The sequence below is a fragment of the Bos taurus genome, chromosome 18 (assembly GCF_002263795.3).
Source record: "Bos taurus isolate L1 Dominette 01449 registration number 42190680 breed Hereford chromosome 18, ARS-UCD2.0, whole genome shotgun sequence".
Classification (NCBI taxonomy): Eukaryota; Metazoa; Chordata; class Mammalia; order Artiodactyla; family Bovidae; genus Bos; species Bos taurus.
The window spans coordinates 64,569,556-64,595,528 of record NC_037345.1 but is presented as its reverse complement, the minus strand read 5'-3'; the positions used below and the strand labels follow the sequence as shown (position 1 = coordinate 64,595,528).

At 44.5% G+C, this 25,973-nt stretch overlaps 2 protein-coding genes across 13 annotated transcripts; both read left to right on the top strand.

Annotated features, from left to right (window-relative positions):
• Positions 1-259: 259 nt before the first annotated feature.
• On the top strand, positions 260-8,095 carry LOC512684 (zinc finger protein 547-like). 6 transcript variants are annotated; one of them, XM_059876649.1, is made up of 4 exons: positions 260-516; positions 1,297-3,129; positions 4,701-4,827; positions 6,120-8,095. In XM_059876649.1, exons 2-4 carry the CDS (start codon positions 3,070-3,072, stop codon positions 7,289-7,291), a joined length of 1,359 nt encoding a protein of 452 aa, XP_059732632.1. In that variant the 5' UTR covers positions 260-516; positions 1,297-3,069; the 3' UTR covers positions 7,292-8,095.
• A 4,105-nt stretch (positions 8,096-12,200) lies between these two features.
• LOC100296121 (zinc finger protein 776) lies at positions 12,201-24,672 on the top strand. Of its 7 annotated transcripts, none has more exons than XM_024979431.2 (4): positions 15,459-17,299; positions 19,337-19,407; positions 21,146-21,272; positions 22,519-24,672. In XM_024979431.2, exons 2-4 carry the CDS (start codon positions 19,393-19,395, stop codon positions 23,688-23,690), a joined length of 1,314 nt encoding a protein of 437 aa, XP_024835199.1. In that variant the 5' UTR covers positions 15,459-17,299; positions 19,337-19,392; the 3' UTR covers positions 23,691-24,672. The 7 variants fall into 7 exon arrangements, with proteins under 7 accessions (XP_059733246.1, XP_024835196.1, XP_024835197.1 ...); XM_024979430.2 differs by lacking the exon at positions 15,459-17,299 and adding an exon at positions 17,306-17,627; XM_059877263.1 differs by lacking the exons at positions 15,459-17,299; positions 19,337-19,407; positions 21,146-21,272 and adding exons at positions 12,201-12,496; positions 14,693-14,840.
• Positions 24,673-25,973: the final 1,301 nt, after the last annotated feature.

Genomic DNA, 25,973 nt, shown 5'->3' with positions numbered 1-25,973 from the left:
GTGGTTTCACGGATATCTGGGTGCGTCCCCTTTAAGAAGCGTGAACCCCGCCAGTAACTCGGAGCCTTGGAAAATTGCTTCCCAGCCACCCGCCAGAGTCAGGCGGAACTTTCCTGGCAGTCTGGAGCACCGAACCCAGCCGTGGCAGACAGCGGAGTTCACTACATTTCCCTGAAAACAAAGCGCAGCCCGTGTGGGTCACTGGGCCAATGAAAACCCGGGGCTGAGCCACTTCCGTTCTGTAAGAAGGCGTCTGGGCGGGTCTTCCGGCCGGTCCCGCGGGCGACATTTTTAAACTCCAGCCTGATTTCGTGTGTGGAACTTCAGAATTTGGCCGGCCTGAGGTGAAGGAAGGCAGGAAGGCGCTGTGCCCGCTGCTCTCAGGGGGGTCTGAGGCTCTGCGCGGCGCCATCCGGCCTGACTCTGACTTGGGACCGAGACGGGCGCCGCGGTGCCCAGGGCCCACCTTCGCCCTCAGGCTCAGCTGAGACGGCCGTGCTGACAGATCCGCTTCAGGTAAACGCTGCGCCCTCCGAGCTCTCAGCCAACTCTTCTCATTCTGCGGCATTTTTGTACTTACCTGTGTTCTCTTTCAAGTATCCTGTGTATGTTTTCATTTCTTAACCAAAACCTAGGTTTTTCTAATGTTGAAATATGACCTGCTTGGGAGAAAATAAATGCTTCTGACCTACGTGCAGTTGAAAAACCAGCTGTTATTAATAGCCGTTCAATGCTCAAATCAAGAAATGAGGTACAAGTAGGACCCAAAAGCCGCCTGTGGAGGTCCTGCCAAAACTATTGTCCCGTCTCCCAAATGTTAAGATGTTGTCTTTTGTTTCAAGTGAGCGGGTTTTGTTGTTGTTGTTTGTTTGTTGCTTTCTTGATTGTTCTGCTTCTTACATGTCGCTGGTGGTAGAACCTGCCTGCCAGTGCAGCAGACATAAGTGACGTGGGTTCCATCTCTGGGTCAGGAAGATCCCCTGGAGGAGGAAGTGGCAACCCACTCCAGTATTCTTGCCTGGAGAATCCCATGGACAGAGGAGCCTGGCGCGCTACAGTCCGTAAGGTCGCCAAGAGTCGGACACGACTGAAGCGGCTTAGCGCACACACATAGTTCTGCCAACTGTGTGGAGAATATTCGAGGACCGTAGTTGCCCTTTGCTCAGTTGTTTTAAAACTTTTACAACTGAAATCATATAAGTATTAAGTGTTTCTGTTTTTGTTTTCTTTTGGAGAAGATGGTGTGACGTCACCCATTTTTTCGTGTCTATCCGCTAATTTTCTTTACTTTTGCAGTATTGTATAGTGAGTGTATAGTCTGTGGGGCTTCTGAGGTGGCGCTAGTTGTAAAGAATCCACCTGCCAGTTCAGAAGACACAAGAGAAGCAGGTTCGATCCCTGGATACGGAAGGTCCCCTGGTACCCTATTCCAGTATTCTTGCCTGGAGAATCCCGTGGATAGAGGAGCCTGGTGGGTAACAGTCCATGGTGTCACAAAGAATCAGACAGGACTGAGTGACTGAGCACATACATTATATGAGTAAGATGTCTTTATAAAATCAGCTGTTGAAGGCTTTTTTGGTCAGCTTTCTTTATTTATAACCATTGCTATTCCAGCCATAACTTCTTTGCCTTCTGTTGTGTGTTAAGGACATATCTGTCTAGCATATATGTTAAAATTATTATTGTATTTAAATGAATATTTCCACCTTTTGAACTTATTTTGCTCCATCTTACTAATTTTAACTTAGTTCTTTGAATGAGATGATTATGCTTATTTTTAATGGATCCCGTGTTTGTATTTTCACACTCTCTTTTTGCATTATGCCTACTTAACAGTTCTGCAGTATACAGCCATTTAAGAATTTTTCTTCTCTTTCAGTGATTGTACTCTGCTAATATTTATTTCACCGTTACGTGATGCTCCTCTGGTAGTTTCGGAAGAAAATGATTATTTTGTAAAACACTTGTTTTAAAAGGAGGATTAAATGAATCATTGTAAAAATAAAAACTTATAATGCTGGGAATCCTTACCAAGATACTTAGAACCCAAGAAGGTATTTTCATGTTTATTTAAAGAGGATTGAACAGAGATCAGGTCATATAGGTTCTTTCCTTTGTCTTAAGTTTAAAGAGTCATCAGTGATGTCCAGTTATCTCAAACTGTTGGAAGCCACACACATTTACTCTGATTCTAGCAATAATCCCTTTCTCACAGATTAATTTTCTGAAGCCATTTTCTTCTTGTAATTCTCTCTCTCTCTCTCTCTCTTTTGTGTGTGTGTGTGTGTGTGTGTGTGTGGTTGCACTGCTTGGCTTGTGGAATCTAGGTTCCCCAACCAGGTATAGAACCCAGGTCCACTGCAGTGAAAGTAGCACATTCTAACCACTGGGCAGCCAGAGAATTCTGAGATCCATTTTCAAAGCGAAGTCAGTGGTGTTTCCATTCTCTACAACAGGAGAAAAAAGCTTGTAGGAAGTTAATCTGTTTGAACATTTATGGGGGGAAAAACTGGATATATTAAAGAATATGGTTCAAGTATAAGTTTTTTAAAAAACAATCTTTAAGATAACCAAAGTAAAATTAGAAAAGGAGTATAGGAACTCCTGTCCAAATGTTGGGTCCAGCTACAAGCTATGAGAGGAAAAAGTGATTATTGGCAAGGGAGAAATGGAAGAATGGAATCAAATGGCAATGTCAGAAAGAGCTCTGCTTAATTTTTATATGCATGGCTTGGGGCTGTAATAGCTCTATATGACCTGCCACAAGCATCTCCTATCTAACCAGGTAGCTTACTCTTTGGATCATTGGGCTCCAGTCGTACTAGCCTCATGGAGCTACTCAGACACATCAGACATGAATCTAATAGAAAGGCTTTGCACTTATTAGTCCCACTTCTAGAAAACCTTTTCTGAAGTCAGACGTATGACCTTATGGCACAACTCCATAACATTTTCTGCCCTCTTTATGATTTAGTTTTCTATTGAGTAATTTGTCTTCACCTGAAATATTGAATAGTTATCTCATTAATCTTTCTTGTCTTTGTTGCTGATGGGAATTAAAGTTACATGGCACTACTCTTCCCACAGGTTCCATGTTCAACAGAACAACTTATGGACTCTTCACTGGTGAGTGTTGGTGTTCTGAAAGATTTTTCTGCTGCTTTTCGTGAACTTGGTGTCTGGACACCCTAGAGAAACCCTGAGTGCAGAATTCCAAGTCCAGGCCAGAGGGTATATGGAAAGATTCCAAATTTGGCAACCAGGGGACTGAAATGTGCAAGATTGTATGTATAGAGGTTACTATGTCCAAATGCTCGAGGATGCAATTGAGATGAGTGTATTTTAGGACTGTTGGGTCTCTGTTTATGCAGTAGGAACAGAGAACAAGGGAACCAGGGTCAGGGCTAGACTGGTAGCCTGATAAGATGAGTTTCTGTTCTGAGACTGATGGCAGAAATGGGATTTTTGTAATAGAAATGAAAAGTGATATTACTTAAGTTTCAAGAGGCTGCCTCTGGGTGCAGAGTGCACAACAGCCTGGTGGAGAGGAAGACAAAGAAACATAGAAGCTGTCTTAATTTTCCAGATGTGCATGGCTCTAGCTGCACCAAAGTGGTGTATGTGGAGATATGAAAACTACTTGGTTTCTACTTTTTCTAAGTAAAGGCTGATCAGATTTTCCAATGTGGAGGAATCACATGCTTCCAAAGTTTTTTCCATTTGCATCTGGAAAGGTGGAAGTGCCATCAACTGATTTGGGGAAGTCTGATAAGAGGACTTTTCAGTGAGAATATTAGGAATTGAGTTTTGGCCCTGTTAAGCCTCAGATGTTGCAGTGGCTCCCAAGTGTAGGAGACAAGTGGATGGCTGAACATGTAGATCTAGAGTAATGGGGAGGCTTTTGGATGCCATTAGGGGACAGAGGAGACACAGACAGACAAAGAAGTGGAGTGGTCATCAGCAAGAAGGTAAGGGGAAGGGGAAGGCCAGTTGGTAAGTCAGCTTTCTGTGGGGAAAAGCTATGGTACTGATGTGGAAGAAAAGCAGAAATGAGATAAATTGATAGCAAAGTCATGCTGGTGCTAATTTATTCTCCTCTGACTCACTAGGCTTTTGTGGTAGAACTTGGGAAGCTTGTGACAGAATGTCACAGTTTCTTTAGGCTGTGTTAAGTGGGTGTGGATTTTGAATGGGTGTTATATGAGCAAAGATGGTAACTGTTAAAGAGACATAGTGCAGTATGGAAGTGGAATCTGACCAGAGGTATTTAGATTTTGTGTGTTGTGACTGAGATAAAGTCAGGATCAAGGCCTGGTGGGAAAGCCAACTTGGTGGTCCATGTGGTGAAGATGGGGGTCAGATGTCTGAGAATGTCCACTGAGTGATATGATATGCATGTAGGGAAGGTGTGTGAACTAATTGACTGAGGGCTCTGTAGTAGGACTTTGAGAAGGGTGGGTTCAAGTTGTTGGTGTCTGGAGTGGATCACCTGGGGACTGTCAGACTGTTGTCTTGCAGGAGAGGAAAGGGGCTCTGCATGCCAGGCCCACAGCCAGAGTTTTGGGTACCACTGACCTCTAAATTAGGGAGCCAGGGAGGATGATGACACCAGAGTGAATGTGGATTAGGGTTGGGGGTGTTCTTAGGGTCCTAGGGAAAGAGGCTGCTCATGCACACATCTGTTCCCATCATCATAGAGCCCTGTGACCTTTGAGGATGTGGCTGTTTACTTTTCCCAAGAGGAATGGAGGCTCCTTGGTGAGGCCCAGAAATTCCTGTACCGCGATGTCATGCTGGAGACCTTTGCACTGGTTGTGTCCTTGGGTAAGGCCCTCACCCCTATGCCAGCATCCTGGACAGGTCTCTGCCTTTCCCCTTTTCTCTAAGAGCAAGTCTGTTCTGTTCACAGCTAGACAGTGGGCACCTCTCTATTACTTCTTCCCTGTCCTCTGTGTTGTGGGTACCAAGCCTGAGTGAGTGTGTGTTCCACCTCCTTTCACAGGTGGCCCCAATGCCAGCGGCTGAAGTTTTCCCAGCAAAAATTTTCTGGATCATAAGCCTTGGAGTTAGCTTAGTGATTTCCATTCATTTCAGCTTCTCCCTGTCAAGTTGACTCTGTAGACCCCTGTACCTTTGTGCAGCTTCTGCCTCCTTCCTGCTGACATTTCTTTGGGCCTCACTGTTTCAGGAATTGTTGGGACCCAGCATGGTCACTATTTATGGGGTGCATATAGCTATGAGATTCAAAGATTATTTTTATCATTATTTTTTTCTTGAATTCTTTTGAGATTGGTTGTTTTCCCATGGGAAACTGTCTTGTTCTTTTCTTAGAATGTGGATCTTCTAAGTCCCATGTTGTTGTCCAGTTGAAGCTGGGAGGAGAACCTTGGGTATAGGAGAGAGTGGACATGATTCCAGGCATAGGAAGCAGGGCTCAAAATGGGTCTGGTCCTGATGATTGGCATCACAGGGAGCAGTGACGTTGTGGCTGGATTCAGTCAAATTTTGAATATGTCCTGGCCCCAACACTGTTTGTGGTCTAAGACCAGTGACTTGTTATCTCATTTCTGTTTCTTCTCCATTCTTGACACATTCCCCCTGTGATTTCTACCCTGGCTTCCAACCCAGGATTATCCCTCACCTCTCTGGCTTCCACTCCGCATTGTTCCTCAACATCCTCACTCTAATGCTTTCCACTGTTTGCCTATGCTTACTGTGTCATAAAACCTGCACCTCTCCTTAAAATAGTCCTGAACACCAGCTACTCAGTGACACAATATCCTGGGCCTCGACATAGCTTTCCACACAGCACACATGTGTCACCAGCAGCCAAGGCCCTGATGAAAACCATTCCTGTAGGAGTGCATTGTGGACCCCTGGCTCCTCCATTTAATATCCACCCTCTTGTGTCTTTTGCCTGGTGAGTCCTTCCTGTTCTGTGATGTGTAGAAGCCCAGTTCTACAGATTGGGGCTTTTCCTTACCTGCCCACAGCTCCTTGTCCTGAACTAGTCCCATGGATTTATTCTTTCTATGTCAGACACATATGGTGCAAAACATCTGCCTTTTTAAAAACCTTTTCCTACATTAAGTTCACCCGCATTTTTCTGATTTCAGGGTGTTGTCATACAGCAGAAGATGAACAGACACCTTCTGAGCAGAATGTTTCTGTAGAAGTGCCACAGAGAAATACCAAAAAGACAGACCTGTCCAGCCAGAAGGTCTGTCCCTGGGACATGGGTAACCTGGCCTTAGAAGGTGGTTTGTGTGGACCCGAGGTCCTGCGAACAAACCCTGGCCAGACACTGTGTGGGACAGATGTGAAATCCCACCAGCATGTTGGAGAGAAGCTCATGAGAAGAGATTTGGGTAAGGCCTTAATGAGGAACTGCACAGTCCATGCATTGGAGAAGGCTTTTAAGTGCCAAGAGGCAAGGAAGGATTTCCCTGGTACCTCTGACCATGTCCAGCACCAGGTTAAACCACAAATGATGGAGTTTGTAGCAGAGTTTCACAATGGAGAAAAGCGTTTCAAGTGCAGTGAATGTGGGAAGCTCTTCTACCGGAAGTCCAGGCTTGCTCAGCACCATAGAGTCCACACCGGAGAGAAGCCTTATGAATGCAGCGAATGTGGGAAAGTCTTTAGATGCAGCTCCAGCCTTGCTATACATAGAAGGATTCACACAGGGGAAAGGCCTTATGAGTGTAGAGAATGTGGAAAATTCTTTAGGCAACACTCCCAGCTTGTTGTGCACCAGAGAATTCACACTGGAGCCAGACCATATGAGTGCAGTGAATGTGGGAAAACATTTAGTACTAAAACCAAACTTGATCAGCACCGGCGAGTCCACACTGGAGAGAGGCCTTATGAATGTGGAGAATGTGGAAGAACCTACACCTGTAAACGCATGCTTATTCAGCACCAGCTGGTCCACACTGGAGAGTGGCCTCATGAGTGCAGTGAATGTGGGAAAGCATTTAGATACATGGCCAGCCTTGTTATGCATAGAAGAATTCACAGTGGGGAAAGGCCTTATGAGTGTAATGAATGTGGGAAGTCCTTTAGGCAAAGAGCCCACCTTCAAGTCCACAATAGAATTCATACTGGAGCAAAGACTTTTGAGTGCAGTGAATGTGGAAAATGTTTTAGCCAAAATTCTATTCTTACTACACACCAGAGAGTTCACACTGGAGAAAGGCCTTATAAGTGCTGTGATTGTGGGAAATGTTTTAGCCAGAAATCTACTCTGATTAAGCACCTGAATTTACACTGGAGAAAAGTCACCTGAGTGTACCAAATGTGGAGAATTTCTTTAGCTATAGCACCTGAACAAGGAAAAAAAAAGCTGAAAAGTTCACAGCACAGAAAGACCCCACAAGTGCAACAAATATGGAAATATTTTCTGTCACAGGTCAGCTCTGATTGAGCACCAGACCCAGGAGTGCAGAGAATGTAGGAAAGCTTTCAGCTGAAGGTATAACCACATTGGTCACCAAAAAGTTCATACTGGAGAAAGACCTTCAAACCAAATGAAGAGAGAAGCCAATGAGCTGTCTCCTTAATTAATATATCTTACTTAACAGGCTCTATGAAGGGCATCATCAGCCAAAAGCTGAATGCCATCCATGTGCACAGCCCTGGTGTGGAGAGGGCCTGTGGATACTTGGTTCTCTGGAAGCTTTAAGGAGCTAAGATCTACTTCCTAACCTGTGCAGCAGCCTTGCCAGACGTCACTGTGAATTTCTTCCCTCTACCAGATGGCAGATTCCTGTTCTGGTTGTCAGTCCCGCAGTGTGATCAGGGTAGGTAGACCTTTGTGCTCTCCTGTCCCTTAGAGGGAAGCATGTGTAGCCTGAGCACTTGGGTGACGTCATGCTCTTAGATCCTGTCAACTGCCTAGGATATGGCCTAAGCAGCTTTGATCTTGGGCATCCAGTCTGGGTTCTACTGGCAGCTCATAGAGGTTTACTTTGTTTGGTGGTATTGGGTTGTGTCATGTTCAAGATGGATTTTCTAGCTCCAAGTCACCCTTTGGGGAACTGCCTCATTTTGCACTGCTTTGTGTAAAAATAAAGACTATTGTTTAAGACAACATGCATCTTGGGTTTTGTTCACCTTCAGACTGCTGTTAAGAACCAAACTGGACTGTCAAGATGAAGAGTAAAAAAGTTTTATGGGTGTTTCAGACTTCGTATAATACCTCAGTTGGAATATGACAGAGAATAGTGTTCAGTCTAGTTTGGGTCTAATTTGCATTGTCCAAGGGCTCCTGGTATGGACTCCAGGGCTCTGTGGAACTAATGCTGTGACCTGGATGTTAGGATTTTTGATGGGTCCTGAAGGAATTTTTGATGGGTCCCAAGGCCACCTTGAGATGAGGACTGTGAGCAGCAAAGTGATTTTTGGAGCTGTGTGGATTGTTCTCTTTTCACGTGGGATATCACATCATCCCCCTAGTACTGTTCAATGGAAAGTTCTCTAGGTCCAGCTGGAACACAGCCATGTGCCATAATGTGCATAATGTGGCAGGCTGGTGTTGCTGAGTGTTAGGCTACAGACATTGGGGGGGACCATACTTGGTTCAGAAATGGGGGATTAGTAGGAACTGAGAATCTAGCAACAGGAAGGGATACACCTTTTCTAAAAGGGCGTTCATAAATGTTCCCATAACTGTGGCTGTTGATGATAAGGTTTTTGCAGAAATTTTCAGAAGTTACAGCCGTGTTTCTCTTCCTCTTGAGCCTGCAGTCAGTGACTGAAGAATGTAAAGGTTTTGGCATCACATAGCATCTGCAAATCTTAAGGCCATTGCTGCACAGTGGAAGCAGTGGGTAAATGAGAGTGGAGAGTCCTGTAGTCCAGGCATGTGAGTTTTAGGACCCAGGCAGAGTTCCTAAATAACTCAAGTGTAAGCACCTTTTTATTGTTCAGCAATCTTCATTTCTACTGTGACAGAATTTCTATGAGACCGGGAGAGGTGGTAGATTTGAGGTGTGGTTGCCAGAGTTCTTTTCCAAAATGGAGATTCAGATTTTTATGTGAAGCCAATTTCTATCCCGATTTGGTTGAGATGTACAGTTGCCATGCTCTGAGCATAACTGCAGCTGAATTACCAAACTTACCAGCTTGGTAAGTTTTAACACTTGCAAAGTCACAGAACCATCATCATAGCAAACATCCATCACTACCATATGTCTCCAAGGATCCCAGGCAACTACTATTGACTGATTTTTCTCTCATTAAATTAGTGTTTTCCAGACTTCTAATATCATTGGTTTTTCTGGTGGCTCAGATGGTAAAGAATCCACCTGCAGTTAGGAAGACCTGAGTTTGATCCCTGGGTTGGGAAGATCCCCTGGAGGAGGACAGGGCAATCCACTCCAGTATTCTTGCCTGGAGAATTCCCATTGAGAGAGGAGCCTGACGGGCTATAGTCCATGAGGTTGCACAGAGTTGAACAGGACTAAGCACAGCAATATCGTTGAAGTCTAAATGATTACTTTTGTAGTTGTCATTTTCTTTCTCCACGCGCAGTTATTTTGAGAATCATCTAAGTTGCCAATGTGAATAACTCATTTTTTCCTGATAAATATACTATTTGATATATTTTCATTGTATTTTTTAATCCATTCATCTCTAAAAATGGGGTTTTGTGGTTTCTAGTTTGCTTGTCACAGATTAGCTTACTGTCATCATACATAAAACCCTTTATATGAACGTCCAGCTTCATATTCTAAAATAATGACTGTACCCACTTGCATTCCCTTCAGTAGTATTCAGTTCCCCTGTATTCCTCACCAGTACTTGGTTGGTATGGTCAGTATTTTAAATATACCTCTTTGAAAACTGTGGAGATGTATCTCCCTATGATCTGATTTCATTTCCCTACTGATTCATGATGTTGACCATTTTTGTATTTATTGGCAGGTGTATGTCTTCTTTGACATAATGTCTGTTTTCTTATTAGTGACTGAGAATATGATAAATATGTGGGAACTTGACTTTCTTTCAGTGACTGACTTTGCTGAGTGGCATAAATATTTGTACTGACAACATTATTCACCATGTATATTCCTCATTATGAACATACTTCTATTACTTTAGGCCTAGACAGTTCATAAAAAAGGCAACTGACTTTCCTTGTTGTGTTTGCCAATTTCCTGGCACGAGGCTTCCAACTGTGGGCAATTTCATGCTGTGTGTGTGTGGTTGCTACTGAACCAGAGGCGCAGCAAGCTAAACGCTGAGATGCTGAGGTTTGCTGGGGGGAATTTTCTTTCACAAGACAGCCACATGAGGACACAGAAGGACAAGTTTCAGAACCACAACCTTCTCGGAGGTGAGGTGCTTGTGATATTTAGGGGATAAAGAGGCAGCCTGCTTTTAGGTGTGGGGACAAGCAATCAGAGAAAAGGTGAGTTAACTGGCGTGTGCATTACATGCTCCGTCACAGATGCATGTTCATAAATAGGCACTTTGCATGATCTGAGCATGGAATTTTAGCCATCTGATGTCAAAAAGTTATTCATCAGACACCTGGGCAGGCCCAGTTTTAGGGGTTGGTAGTTTTGATCATTTGTAGTCTGCTCAAGAGAAGAGTTGATCCAGGTTCCCAGGAACTTGAGATTCCTTTACTATAGTGACCCATATGTCAGAGGTGTCACCTCTAGGGTATGTTAAGGTGTCACCTCTTGTGATAGCACTTTGGCCATGGGAAACTTGTGTACAACTAAAGAAAGGGATGGGAGGTCCCCAGAGCAAGCTTAATCAGTGAAGGCAGTTTACAAGCAGGAGGGTTTTAACATGCTGTTTTCTTTTCTGTAGTTCTGTAATACAAGCCCAAGAATTTGCTGTTTGTCAGCTTCTGTTCACCCTTGGGGCATGTTTCAAGGCCACCCGATGTGGACGTGGGAAGACAGGTGCAGTAGCACACCTTTGTACTCTATTTCCATTATCAGATGACTTTAACCTTGAGAACTCGGATAATGTTAAAATGCAGTAAAATAGGAACGGCATGAGTTTTGAGTATTTTCACTTGGCCTGCGTAAAGGAAGACATACAGGCCTGAGTTGTGCAACCTCTTCATTCCAAAGAAATGTCTGGCACTGACTTGCCCAGCTCCTGGGAGATAACCTCGAAGCACTTGACATATTTGGCTCAATAAGAGTGTCTTTGTTTACCTGGGGCCTTGTGCTGGGCTGAGAAGTTTATGTTAATACTGTACTGGGATACTGGGAGGCTGAGGCTCTCAATACCAGTTTGACATTTGGAGAAGCTAGAGAGTAACAGGTCAGTCACACAGGTGCCCCTTGTCTGTGTGACAGACACTCAGAAAACCTGGACAACACCTAGGCTTGCATGGCGTTCCCTGTTAGCAATACTAGATGTGCATTGCCATATGTCGATGTCAGACTGAAGTGGAGTGGCAGGGGGCAACTGGAAGCTGGCAATGTGATCTCTCTTGGACTCTGTTGTATTGTGCCATCTTTCTTGGCTGATTTTTATCTGTATCCTTCACTGTAATAAGCCATAGGCCTTAATTAAACAGCTTCCATGAGTTCCGTGAGTCCTATGGAATCTGAGGGTGGTCTTGGGCATTCCAGAACATAATTCTGTTTTTAAAGAGCTTTCTTAAGGATAATTGATGTAAAACATTTTAGCAGTGCAGGCTTTGATAAAATTTTTCCAATGCTTATACTTCTCAAGCCAAAAGTTTTCTCATGCCATTTGAGAGTTGTCCCCCTTTTAACTATAAAATACAAACGTGAAAATCCTTTCTGGAATAGATATTTTTCAAACATAACAAAAATGAGAAGGGCCCTGTTTGATGCCCAGTGAACCAATTTGCAATTTTCCACCATTACTGATAATTTCTTGGGTATTGTTCATTCATATTCTCACATTATGGGTCATTTTCACATAGAACACCTAGCCTTGTCCTGTCTCAAAAGACTTATGTTAGTACTTATTTTCACAAAATCGAAAGAAACCTGGAAAGGATTTTAGTCACTTTTATAAAAAAGCCATTACACTGTATGAATGGAGGTTCTTCCATAAAACTGAAGTGGTGAATCAGAACTTTGAGAAAGAAGGGTATACTCCTGCTTTATGGCATCTCAGTTGATGAAACATTTTCTAGGAAAGCTATGCTTCAGAATGGCAGGAGCAACCTGTAATTTACGTTACTAAATCGAATTCCGTTGTAGGAAAGGAGTTGTAATGAATAAGCTCAAAGTTGATGGTTTCAGACAGCATCTGTTTAATTATTTCATTGTTCTGGAGTCAGAAATCTTAAGTCACTTTCACAGGGGTGAAGTCAAGGTGTTGGTAGGGGCATGGTCTGTATAGAGGCTCTAGTGATCAGAAACGCCATCCTTGCCTTTTCCAAATTCCAGAGCTGCATTCCTCGTGTTTGTTGACTCAAGACCACTTCTTTCATCTTCAAAGAGCAGCAGTGCAGCATTTCAGTCATCAGATCGCCTTCCTCTGCAGAGTACGTCTCCCTCTGCTTGTCTTTTATGAGAAGACCTGTGAGTACACCCCAGGGCAAACATGAACTTTAGGCCAATCTCATCTCAAAATCCCTAATGGCACTGGCAAAGTCTCTGACCATGTAAGGTAACAGTTAACGAGGTTCAGGGATGAGGACCCAGTTGTCTCTGGGGATATTAATCAGCCTGCCACTTTGGGTCTGAGTCTTTTGAAAACGTGTTTATTTTAAAGTATATTCATTGCAGTCATGATGCAAAACATTCAGTTCCGTTGTTCAGTCATGTCCGACTCTTTGCGACCCCATGAACCACAGCACACCAGGCCTTCCTGTCCATCACCAACTGCCGGAGTCCACCCAAACCCATGTCCATCGAGTCGATGATACCATCCAACCATTCATCCTCTGTCGTGCCCTTCTCCTCCTGCCCTCAATCTTTCCCAGCATCAGGGTCTTTCCCAATGAGTCAGCTCTTCACATCAGGTGGCCATAGTATTGGAGTTTCAGCTTCAACATCAGTCCTTCCAATAAACACCCAGGACTGATCTCCTTTAGGATGGACTGTTTGGATCTCCTTGCAGTCCAAGAGACTCTCAAGAGTCTTCTCCAACACCACAATTCAAAAGCATCAATTCTTCAGCTCTCAGCTTTGTTTATAGTCCAACTCTCACATCCATACATGACCACTGGAAAAACCATAGCCTTGACTAGACGGACCTTTGTTGGCAAAGTAATGTCTGTGCTTTTTAATATGCTGTCTAACTGCTAAGTCACTTCAGTCGTGTCCGACTCTTTGCGACCCCGTAGACGGCAGCCCATCAGGCTCCCCCATCCTTGGGATTCTCCAGGCAAGAACACTGGAGTGGGTTGCCATTTCCTTCTCCAATGCATGAAAGTGAAAAGTGAATGGGAAGCCGCTCAGTCATGTCTGACTCTTCGCGATCCCATGGACTGCAGCCTACCAGGCTCCCCTGTCCATGGAATTTTCCAGGCAAGAGTACTGGAGTGGGGTGCCAAATATGCTGTCTAGGTTGGTCATAACTTTCCTTCCAAGGAGTAAGCGTCTTTTAATTTCATTGCTGCCATAAACATTACTTGTTGTTGAATAATTACCTTTAATCTCTAAGTATGACCTTTTAAATTTTTTTCCAAAATGTTGACATTATTGAGTCCTGTACCTAATTGGGATCTGCCACATTCTCAATTTCATGTTCTTAAGTTCTCAGAAGTTTAGAATGCTGGATGCCCTGTGTTTGATCTCTTGCTGTGTTTGCTGGCCCCTCCTTTTTCTGTCCTTCACATAGGACTGACCTCCTTCAGGTGCCACATCAGTGGAGCAGTAAGGACCCTGGGTGCGTGATGGTGTGGACATCACTATATAGGTGGCAGGAGGTGCTTAAAAGTACATGATGTTGTTGAGAGGTTGCTAGCAAAGTTGTGATGACAGAGCTGGGTGCCTGTCCTGTGTTCATCATTGACTGATGCTTTGACCACTGGACACAAATCATTTTTTCCCCATTTTTCTTCTTGTTGCTACACTCGAGTGATGCCTGCGCAGCCTTCACTGGTCACATGTGCTGTTTCCTTGCTCCCTTTACGGTGTTTCACTTTTGACCTCCATGTTACATGTTATGAAGTCTGTACATATCCTTACAGTCCTTGAAGCGAGGCATTGCTCTTGAGAATCGGGTGTGTCTACATCCGTCAGCAATGCTCAGCACAGCGCTCACTAGTCACCAGTAGCCACATGCGTGTTGAGAACCATTTGGTGAGAACCGACTTGGTGGCCAGCCCACGTCCATCTTTGTCCTTCATTTTTCTTTTTTTCCCTGACACCAGATAACTTGTAGGATCTTAGTTCCCTGACTAGAGACTGAACCTACACCCACAACAGTGAAAGCTTGGCGTCCTAATCACCTAATCACTGGACCAGCAGGGACACCCCTGCTCCCACCCAGCCTCATTTGTTGTTTGTAGAGAAAGGCTCCAGTTTCCTAGACGTTCCCTGGTTGCAAAGAGCAGTCTTAAGCAGTTCCTAAGCAGAGATTCTAAGAGTCCAGAAAAAAGGAAAAGCAGTCAAGTAAAAAAAGTTATGACACATTGAACAATAAGTCAGTGATAAAGCAATCAGAGGAAGTCTACTGCTTCCCAAAGGGATGTAAACAATAATCTAATGCATGTCCTTGTGGTGTTTTGCAGAAAGAAACCTGTACCCAGGTTGAGGATGATGACTACATGCTGATCACAAGCACACTGGCCTGAGCTTTCCTGGAACCAGAAGGTTGCTGATGAAGATTCCTGAAGCATTGCCTTGTTAACTTAAAGCCAACCAATCAGAAGGAAGTAGGTGAGTGCAAACAGGTTCAGTTCAGTAACACACTAGACTGTTTAAAATATCTGCTAGCTGCAACTTTGCAGTTTCAACGTTCTCCCTTGTAACTGTACAGCCATTTCAGACCCAAACCAGTCTTTGCTTTACAAGTACCCTTGACTTCCCTGGTGGTCCAGTGGTTAAGAATCTGGCTGCCAATGAAGGGGACACAGGTTTGATCCTTGCTCCAGGAAGATTGCAACTAAACACATAAGCTTCAGGGCAACTAAACACATAAGCCACCACTGCTGAGCCCATGCCCTAGAGCTCACGCTCTTCAAGAGAGCCACTGCAGTGAGAAGCCTGCACTCCACAGCTGGAATAGCCCCCACTTTCCACACCTGGAGAAAGCCCGCACAGAGCAATGAAGACTCAGCGAAGCCATCAATCAATAAACAGAAGCACTGTTGATTGTTGCCAGCTCCAATTTTAATTCTTGGCAAATAACTTATGGAACCAACTCGGGCCTTTATTTTTTGCCATTATAAGCTTTCTCCATTTTTCAGTTCAAGGTCAAACAATTTAAGTGCTTCTGGCATCTCTGTCTCCTGGGCTGCTGTCCTAACAAGCCCTCAATAAATGCTTGTTGAGGTCAATTAGGTCTTCATTTCTGAAATTTTGGTTAATGCTCAGTACATAAAAGTATTATGTAATTGACTATGTTGTCATTAATTCTTACTGTCCATTGCCTTTAACCTGAATGATAGCCTCATGAAGGCTTTAGTCTTTGACTCTGTGGCCCTTGATGTGTGCCATGCAGCCAAAATAGTACTTGTAATGGGACAGATAATTAATATCTGTTTTTTTTTTCAAGAGGGAGTAAATATGATGCTATAGATACTTTGTTTTTAAGTATTCTGGAAAAGCTATTTGCTCTGTTGTCATAGCCCTTCAAGGTGTACTTAAACATTTTTTTAATACATTAATAATAGATCACATGTTACAAAACTATAATCACAGGTTAGCAGAGTTTCCTAGGTAACTGTGAGCTCTGCTTCATTCCCTCACTTCTCAAAAGTTATTGTGTCTAGGGACCTCGCTGAGATCTAAACATTCACATGGTGAAAAGTGATTTTGACCACTAACTGAATAATTAAATACTGATTGGTTTCAGCAGTTATAACACTTCACGAGTATTTTCAACTCTTCTTGCATTTTTTACTGCACTTGCTGGTGAAATTATATTGTCCCCAGCCAGGAAAGAGGATCTTGTAATCCAATCCTTTATCTCAGGCTTCAGTTGCCCCCTTTGGAATAAACTAGGACTGAGACTATACAGTCACTGTCTGGGGAGAAAATAGCACGCAGGAAGTCACTTTTCAAACAGGTAGATCTTAGCTGCTGGAAAAGTACTGAAGACACATCAAAATGTGAAGTAAGAAATATGTGTTGATTGGACAGTGTCACTTGGTTTACATTTCTTCCGAGGCTACCAGAGACACAGCACGTGGCCTGCTTGCTTCTGGTTACCCCTCACCTCTCCTCTGCCTTGCTTGCTATGGCTCTGTCTTACTCTCTGCTTCCTTGACCATGGCCAAACACAGTGACACTCATAAATCTAAAGCATGAATCTAAAGCTGCAGCATACAGGTGTTGGTAGAGCAATAAGATACAGTTTGTTAGATGCACTTTGTGTCTGAGTGACAACCTGGTATCATGTGCCCATTTGCTTTTTAGGTTTGGGAGACATGGGAAATACTGTGTCTGGGTTCCTCTCTCTCTCTCTCTCTCTCTCTCTCTTTTTTGACTGCCTCCGGTCTTAGTAGTGGCATGTGGACTTCGTTGACCATGGACTTAGTTGCCCCTCCGCGTGTGGAATCTTCCAGGACCAAGAATCCAACCCCAGTTTCCCCTGCACTGCAAGGCAGATTCTTTACCACCAGGGAAGTCCCAATATCTGGGTTCCTCCCTCTGATCAGTACAGACTACATTCCACGGAAATCTACGTGTGTCCCCTTTAAGTAGTGTGTTCCAAGGAAATCTGGGTGCGTCCCCTTTAAGAAGGGTGAACCCCACCAGTATTCTGAGCCTTAGGGAACTGCTTACTGGTTACCCAGAGAGTGAGGCTGAATTTTCCGACTTCGGTAGCACCGCCCCTTGCAGCGCCCTAGAGCGATGTTAACTACATTACCCGGAATGCAAGGCGCGGTGCGTCGGGGTCACTGGGTCAACTGAAAGCGCAGGACTGAGGCACTTCCGTTGTGGAGGACGGCGTCCGGGCGGGTCTTCCGGCGGGATCTGGGAGTCGCTGGGCAAGTTTGGGTCTTAAAGGTCCCCAGATAAAGATGCTGTGCCCGCTGCTCTGAGGAGGGTCTGAGGCTCTGCGTGGCGCCATCTGGCCTGACTCTGACTTGGGTCGGGGACAGCGCCGCCGTGCCCGGGCCCCGCCGCCCTCAGACTCTGCCGGGACGGCCGTGCTGACAGATCTGCTTCGGGTAAGCGCTGCCCTCTCCGGGCCCTCAGCCAACTCTTAGCATTCTGCGGCATTTTTGTTCTTACCTGTGTTCTCTTACCTAGTGTCCTGTGTGTGTGTGTGTATTTTTTTCCCCCAAACCTCTGTTTTTCTAATTTTGAAAAAACTGCGTGGGAAAAAAAAATTGCTGAGATCTTCCACCTGCAGTTGAAAAAGCAGCTGTTATTAATAGCCATTCACTGGTCAAGTCGAGAAACGAGATACAAGTAGGACCCAAAAGCCGTCTGTGGAGGTCCTTCCAAAACAATTATCCTGTCTCCCAAATGTTATGGTGTTGTCTGATGCTTCAGGTGAGCATCTCTTTACTTTCTTGATAGTTTTGCCAGCTGTGTGGAAAATATTCGACGACTGTAGTTTCCCTTTGCTCAGTTTTAAAACTTCTGGCTGAAATCATATATGTATTATATGTTTTTCTTCACTTACGTAAGATGGTGTGACTTTTCCCATTTTTTTCATAGCTATCCGCTAATTTTTCATTTTTTGTAACTTTGCATAGTGAGTGAGTAAAATGTCTCTAAATCCTGCTATTGAAGGCTTTTTTTCTCTTTCTCTCTCGGCTTTCTGTATTTATAATCATTGCTATTCCAGCCATACCTTCCATGTGTTCTGTTGTGTATAAAGGACATGTTAGTGTGTATTTAAATGAATGTTTCCACTTTTTGATCTTTTGCTCCATGTTATTAATTTTAGCTTAATTCTTTGAATGAGATGATTGTACTTATTAATGGATCCTGTAGTTGTATTTTCACTCTCATGCATTACGTAAAGTTAACAGTTTTACAGTATACAGCCACTTGGAGGTTTTCTGCTTTTTTTGGTGATTGTACTCTGCTAGTAATACTTATTTTACTATTAAGTCATCGTCCTCTGATGATATTGAAAGAGAAAATTATTAACATATCTTGTTAAAATATTTGTTTTCAGGGAGACTAAATTAATCATTGTGATGATAGAATGTTATAATGCTTGGAATTCCTATCAAGATGTTTAGAACTCAAGAAGATATTTCCATGTTTATATAATGAGGGTGGAATAAAGGTCAGGTCCTATAGGTTTTTTTCTCTGTTTTGGGTTTGAAGAGTCATCAGTGATGTCCAGTTATCTCAAGCTGTTGGAGGCCAAGCAGTTTTAGATTCTACCAACAACCCCTTTATCACAGACTAATTTTCTGGTCTCATTTTTTTCTTGTAACTCTGTATTAGTCTGTTTGAAAGTCTTGAATTCTATTATATAATGTTCTAATAATTTTAGATCAGAACTTAGTGTATAGCAATTTTTTTAAAAACAATTTTTAAGATTACCAAAGTAAAATTGGAAAAGGAATCATAAACTGTTCAGAAGTTAGGTCAAACTGCAGTAATCTATGAAAAATGTTTTATTGGCAAGGGAGAAAATAGAAGGCAGTCAAATGGAGGTGTCAGAAACAGATATACTTTATTTTGATGTATTAATATATTAATACCTGGCTTACGGCTGTAATAGGGGCTTCCCCGGTGGCTCAGCAATGAAGAATCTGCCTGCAATCTAGGAGACGCAGGCTTGATCTCTGAGTAGGGAAGGCCCCTAAGGAGGGCATGGCAGCTGACTCCAGTATTCTTGGCTGGAGAATCCCACGGACAGAGGAGCCTGGAGGGCTAGAGCCCATTGGGTCACAAAGAGTCAGACACGACTGTAGTGACTGAGCACACATACACAGAGCTGTAACAGTCGTATATGAGCTTTCACCAGCATTTCATCTGCAACCCGATACCTCATTCCTCTGGATTATTGAGCTCCAGTCTACTAGACTGATGGATACTACTCAGGCACATCAGACATGACTGATAGGCTTTGCACTTGTTTGTCCCACTCTTGGAAACCCTTTTCTCAAGATATCCACATGACTTTATTGCATAACTCCATAGCTGATCTTTTACATGCTTTCGTTTTCACTTGAGTATCTGTCTTTGCCTTAAATGTTGGACGGCTCACTCGTTAACCATCTTTTTTGTCTGTGTAGCTGGTGGGGACTAAAGTTACACTGCCCTGCTTTTTCCACATTCAGCAGAGCCGCTGATGGACTGTTCACTGGTGAGTGTCAGGGGTCCTAGAAGTGTTTTGCTGCGATTCTTCCTGGACTTGGTGCCTGGAAACTTCAGAAACCCTCAGCCCAGGTTTACAAGTCCAGTCAGAGATAACCTGAAGAGATTCCCATTTTGGGCAGCCACTGGACTGAGATGTGAAAAGTTGTCTTAAGTTCACGGGGAAGTCCATACAGATGCTTGAGCATGCAGTTGAGGTGGATGTGTTTTAGAATTTGTATGTCTCTGTTAATGTCTGGTAAAAACAGAGCGCAAGGGGACCAGAGTTAGGGTAGACTGGTAGTATGCGAAGATGGGTTTCTGTTCTGAGAATGATAGTGGAAATGGAATTTTTGGAATAGAAAGGAAAAGTGATGTGACTTTGGTTTTAAGAGGCTGCCTCTGGCTGCAGAGTGCACAACCACTTCGGGGAGAGGAAGACAAGGAGATAATCAAAGGACTATCTTAATTTTCCAGATTTGCATTGGTTATAGCTGGATCAAAGTGGTGGATGTGAAGGTAGGAGAAATATTTGGTTTTTAAGTAGAGGCTGACCAGATTTACCAATGTGGAGGGGTCACATGCCTCCAAAGTCTTTTTATTTGCATCTGGAAGAGTGGAAGTGTCATCAGTTGATTTGGGAAAGTCAGTGGTTTTCAGTAAGAATATTAGGAATTGAGTTTCAGCCCTGTTGAGCCTCAGATGTTCCAGTGACTTCCAACTGTAGGAGACAAGTGGATGGCTGAACATGTAGATCTAGAGTGCTGGGGAGGCTTTGGGATGCCATTAGGGGACGGAGGAGGAGACGGGGTACTGTCACAAGACAGACAAGAGGAATGGTCATCAGCAAGAAGGGAAGGGGAAGTCCAGATAGTAGGTCAGGTTTCTTTGGGGGAATGGCTTTGAAATTGATGCAGAAGGAAAGCAGAAATGGAGATGAAGTGATAGCAAAGTCAGGCTGGTGCATATTTCCCCTCCTGTGACTCACCAGGCTTTTGTAGTGGAACTTGGAAAGTTTGTGACAGGATGTCAGATGAGTTTACTGAAGATGTGTTAAGCAGGTATGTTCGTGTAACATCATTTTAAATGGGTGTTATATGAACAAAGATTGTAACTGTTGAAAAGACATAATGTGCAGGATGGAAGTGTAACTGGACCAGGGGTATCTAGATATGCGTGTTGTGACTGAGGATAAAGTCAGGACCAAGGGCTGGTGGGGAAACCTTCAGAACAGGTCTGGGGAGCTCCCAGTGAAGACTTGGGATATGCTGGGAACCTGTTACATTGACAAGGATTTTCTGTTGCCATGTGCAGAAGGGTATATGAGGAGACAGGAGATATGCCAACTTTGTGGTCCAGGTGGTGATGATGGGGGTCAGATGTCTGAGGTGGTCCACTGAGTGATATGTATGTGGGAAGGTGTCTGAACTAGTTGACCCAGGGCCCTGTTAATAGGGAGGGTGGGTTCAAGTTGCTGGTGTCTGGAGTGGATCACCCTGGGGACTGTCAGGCTGTTGTCTTGCTAGAGAGGGAAGGGGTCCTGCATGCCAGGCCCACAGCCTAGAAGTCATCTGTCTTTAGACCTGTGTGTTGTTGCTGGGGGTTGGAGTTGGTGTTCAAGGAAGCACTTCTCTCTGAATCAGGGACCTGGGGAGGATGATGACCCCAGAGTATGGACTGGGCTTCGGGTACTTACGGGGTCCTGGGGAGAGAGGCTGCTTATGCACACATTGTCCCCATCATCCCAGGGTCCTGTGACCTTTGAGGACGTGGCTGTGTACTTTTCACAAGAGGAATGGAGGCTCATTGATGAGGTCCAGAGACTCCTGTACCACGATGTTATGCTAGAGAACTTGGCACTGGTTGCATCCTTGGGTAAGGCCCTCACCCCTGTCCTGGCATTCTGACCCGATTTCTGCCTTTCCCCTTTCTCCAAAGGCAAGTCTGTTTGTCTTAACAGCTGGACAGTGGGCACCTCTCTCTCAATGCTTACAAGTAGCTCCCATGCCAGCCATTCTGAAATTTTCTCAGTGAAGCTATTACAGGTCAGATGATTTGAATCAGCTCAGTGAGTTCCATTCCTCTCAACCACTGCCTGCTAAGTTGATTCTGTAAGACCTCTGCACCTCTGTGCTCCAGAGTCTTTTCCCTTCCAGCTGACATTTCCTGGGGCTCACTGTTCCAGGAATTGTTGGGATCCAACGTGGTCCCTATTTAGGAAGTACTCTTGGCTGTTTCTGTGAAACCATCATAGAAGATTCTTTGTACTATTATTTTGGACTCCTGGGCCAGTACTGACCACTCACCCGTCCTTTCTTTCTCTTAGCACTTGCATCTTCTAGGTCCCATGTTATTGTCCAGTTGGAGTTGAGTGGAGAATCTTTGTTATATAGGACCCAAAGTGGACGTGACTCTAGTGACAGGAAGAAGGGCTCAAAATGGGTCTGGCCCTGGTGATTGGCAGCACAGGGAGGAAATGATATGGCTAGGTTCAAATCAGATTTGAAGCCTCCCCTGGCCCCAACACTGTTTGCAGTCCACGACCAGTGGCTGATTATCTCATTTCTGTTTCTCCTCAGTTCCTGACAGATTCCTTCTGTGATTTCTACTCTAGCTTCCAACCCAGGATTATCTCTCACATCTCTGTCTTCCACTCCTCATTATTCTTCAGCATCCTCACTCTCATGCTTTCCATTTTTCACCTATGCTAATGTGTCACGAGGCCTGCATCTAGCATTGAAATAGTCCTGAACACCAGCTGTTCAGTGACAATCAGAATATCCTGGGCCTGGACATAGCTTTCCACATAGCACACATGTGTCACCAGCAGCCAAGGCCCTGGCGAAAACTGCTCCTGTAGGGGTGTATTGTCTGATTGTGGCTCTTCTGTGCACTACCTCCCATCTTTGTATGTTTGCCTGGTGAATCTTCACTGTTCCGTGACCTGCAGAGGCCCAGTACGGCAGACTGGGGCTTTCCTGTCCTGCCCACAGTGCGTTTTTCCTGTTGGGTTTATTCTTTCTATGTCAGATATAAGTTTGTGATGGGGTTTCCTCTTTTTACATTTTTCTCCATGAAGTTCACTACCAGGTTTTTTTTTTCTTTCTTTTTTAAATTTCAGGGTGTTGGCATACAGCAGAGGATGAACAGACACCTTCTGAGCAGAATGTTTCTGTAGAAGTGCCACAGAGAAATACCAAAAAGACAGACCTGTCCAGCCAGAAGGTCTGTCCCTGGGACATGGGTAACCTGGCCTTAGAAGGTGGTTTGTGTGGACCCGAGGTCCTGCGAACAAACCCTGGCCAGACACTGTGTGGGACAGATGTGAAATCCCACCAGCACGGTGGAGAGAAGCTCATGAGAAGAGATTGGGGTAAGGCCTTAATGAAGAACTGCACAGTCCATGCATTGGAGAAGGCTTTTATGTGCCAGGAGGCGAGGAAGGATTTCCCTGGTACCTCTGACCATGTCCAGCACCAGGTTAAACCACAAATGATGGAGTTTGTAGCAGAGTTTCACAATGGAGAAAAGCGTTTCAAGTGCAGTGAATGTGGGAAACTCTTCTACCGGAAGTCCAGGCTTGCTCAGCACCATCGAGTCCACACCGGAGAGAAGCCTTATGAATGCAGCGAATGTGGGAAAGTCTTTCGATGCAGCTCCAGCCTTGCTATACATAGAAGGATTCACACAGGGGAAAGGCCTTATGAGTGTAGAGAATGTGGGAAATTCTTTAGACAACACTCCCAGCTTGTTGTGCACCAGAGAATTCACACTGGAGCCAGACCATATGAGTGCAGTGAATGTGGGAAAACATTTAGTACTAAAACCAAACTTGATCAGCACTGGAGAGTGCACACCAGAGAGAGGCCTTATGAATGTGAAGAATGTGGGAGAACTTATAACTGTAAACGCATGCTTGATCAACACCAGAGAGTCCACACGGGAGAGTGGCCTTATGAGTGCAGTGAGTGTGGGAAAGCCTTTAGGTACTTCTCCAGCCTTTTTATGCATAGAAGAATTCACAGTGGGGAAAGGCCTTATGAGTGTAGTGAATGTGGGAAGTCATTTAGGCAAAAGGCCCACCTTCAAGGCCACCAGAGAATTCACAGTGGAGCAAAGACGTTTGAGTGCAGTGAGTGCGGGAGATGTTTTAGCCAAAAGTCTGTTCTTACTAAACACCAGAGAGTCCACACTGAAGAAAGACCTTATATGTGTAGTGAATGTGGGAAATGCTTTAGGGATAGAACTAGTCTCATTAAGCACCTGAATTTACACTGGAGAAAAGCTACCTAAATATACTGAATGTGGAGAAGTCTTAAGCACCTGAAAAGAAAATTTCACACCACAGAAAGGCTCACAACTACAGTAGTGTGGAAACTGTGTGTGTGTGTGTGTGTGTATGTGTGTGTGTGAGTGTGTGTGTATATGTGTGTGTGTGTATGTGTGTGTGTGTGTCTGTGTGTGAGTGTGTGTGTGTGAGTGTGTGTGAGTGTGTGTGTGTGAGTGTGAGTGTGTGAGAGAGTGTGTGTGTGTGTGTGTGTGTGTGTGTGTGTGTGTGTGTCTTTGGTCAAAAGTCTACTCCGAGCACCAGAACCATCATAGCCCAGGTAGAGCCAAGAATACAGAGCGTGTAGGAAAGTTTCCACTGAAGATCTAACCTCTTCTGTCACCACAAAGTTCATAGTTGAGAAAGGCCTTCAAACTAGGGGAAGAGACAGCAAATGAGCTGTGTTCTTAGTGAATACATCTTACTGAACAGGCTCCGTAAGGGAATCATCACCTGGAAGTTGAATGCCATCCATCTGCACAGCCCTAGTATGGAGATGGCCTGTGGGCACCTGGTTCATTGGAAGCTTCTAAAAAGCTCAGGTCTACTTCCTAACCTGTGCAGCAGCCTTGCCAGACTTCTGGTCATTGTGAGTTTCTTCTACCAGGTGACAGATCCTCTTTTGGGCGTCAGTCCCCTCAGTGTCATCAGGGTAGGTAGACCTTTGTGCTCTCCTGTCCCCTGAAGGAAAGCACGTGTAACCTGAGCACTTGGGTGGTGTCATGCTCTTAGATCCTATCAACTGCCTAGGAAAGGAACTAAGCAGCTTTGACCTTGCACATGCACTCTGGGTTCTGATGGCTGCTGACAGAGGTTTACTTTCTTTGGCATTGAGTCATGTCATACTTATGACATGTTTCTATCTTCAAGTCACCCTGCTTGACAACTGCTTTCTTCTAAGCAATTCTCTTTTCTTTTAATGAATAAAAACTTTTTTAAGCCACTGCATTCGTGTGTGTTCCTATCTTTGTATTCCTCACTGAGAATAGTATCATGACAGAGAATACTGTTCACTCTAGTTTGGGTCTACTTTGCATTGTTGTCCAAGGCCTTCTGGGGTGGATTGCAGGGTTCCTTGAGACTAATGTTGAGACCTGGGTGAGAATTTTAGGTGGGTCCTGAAGTTATCCTGAGATGAGGACAAGTGAGAGCCACCAGTGATTTTTTGGAGCAGCATAAAGTGTTCTCTTTCTCACATGGGATGTCATATCATGTCCCCAGTATAGTTCAAGGGAAGAAGTTCTATAGGTGGAGCAGAGTCATGTGCCATAATATCCACAATGTGGCAGGCTGGTGTTGCTGAGTGTTAGGTTATAAACATTAGCAGGGAATCATACTTCATACAGAAACCATCAGGGCATTAAAAGGGAGTAAGAGACTAGAAAACAGGTATGAAAGGGTCTTTTCTAAAGCTGCGTCCAAGAATGTGAATTTGGCTGTTTATAGTCAGGGTTTTGCAGAAATTTTTCAGAGCTACAGAGCTGTTTCTCTCCTCCAGAGGTCCCAGTCTGTCAAACTGATTAAAGGTTTTAGCATCCCATAGTATCTGCAGATGGAGAAGGCAATGGCACCCCACTCCAGTACTCTTGCCTGGAAAATCCCGTGGACAGAGGAGCCTGGAGGGCTGCAGTCCATGGGGTCGCTGAGGATCGGATACGACTGAGCAACTTCACTTTCGCTTTTCACTTTCATGCACTGGAGAAGGAAATGGCAACCCACTCCAGTGTTCTTGCCTGGAAAATCCTAGGGACGGGGGATCCTGGTGGGCTGCCGTCTATGGGGTCGCACAGAGTCGGACATGACTGAAGTGACTTAGCAGCAGCAGCAGTATCTGCAGATTGTGAAGCTGAACGTTGCTTAGTTGTATCCAACTGTTTGCAACCCCATGGACTATACAGTCCATGGAATTCTCCAGGCTAGAATACTGGAGTAGATAGCTGTTCCCTTCTCCAGAGGATCTTCCCAACCCAGGGATCGAACCCAGGTCTTCTGCATTGCAGGCAGATTCTTCCACCAGCTGAGCCACAAGGGAAGCCTTGTTAACGCAGAGCCATTTCTGCACATTCAAGATACTGGGAAGGCAAGTGAAAATCCTGTAGTCCAGTCATGTGATTTTTTAGGACCCAGGCAGAGTTCCTGAATAGCGCAAGTGGAAACACCTTTCATTGCTCACCAATCTTCATCGCTACTGCAAGGGAGACAGGGAGACAATGAAGATTGTCTCCCTCACATGAGACAAGGAGACGTGA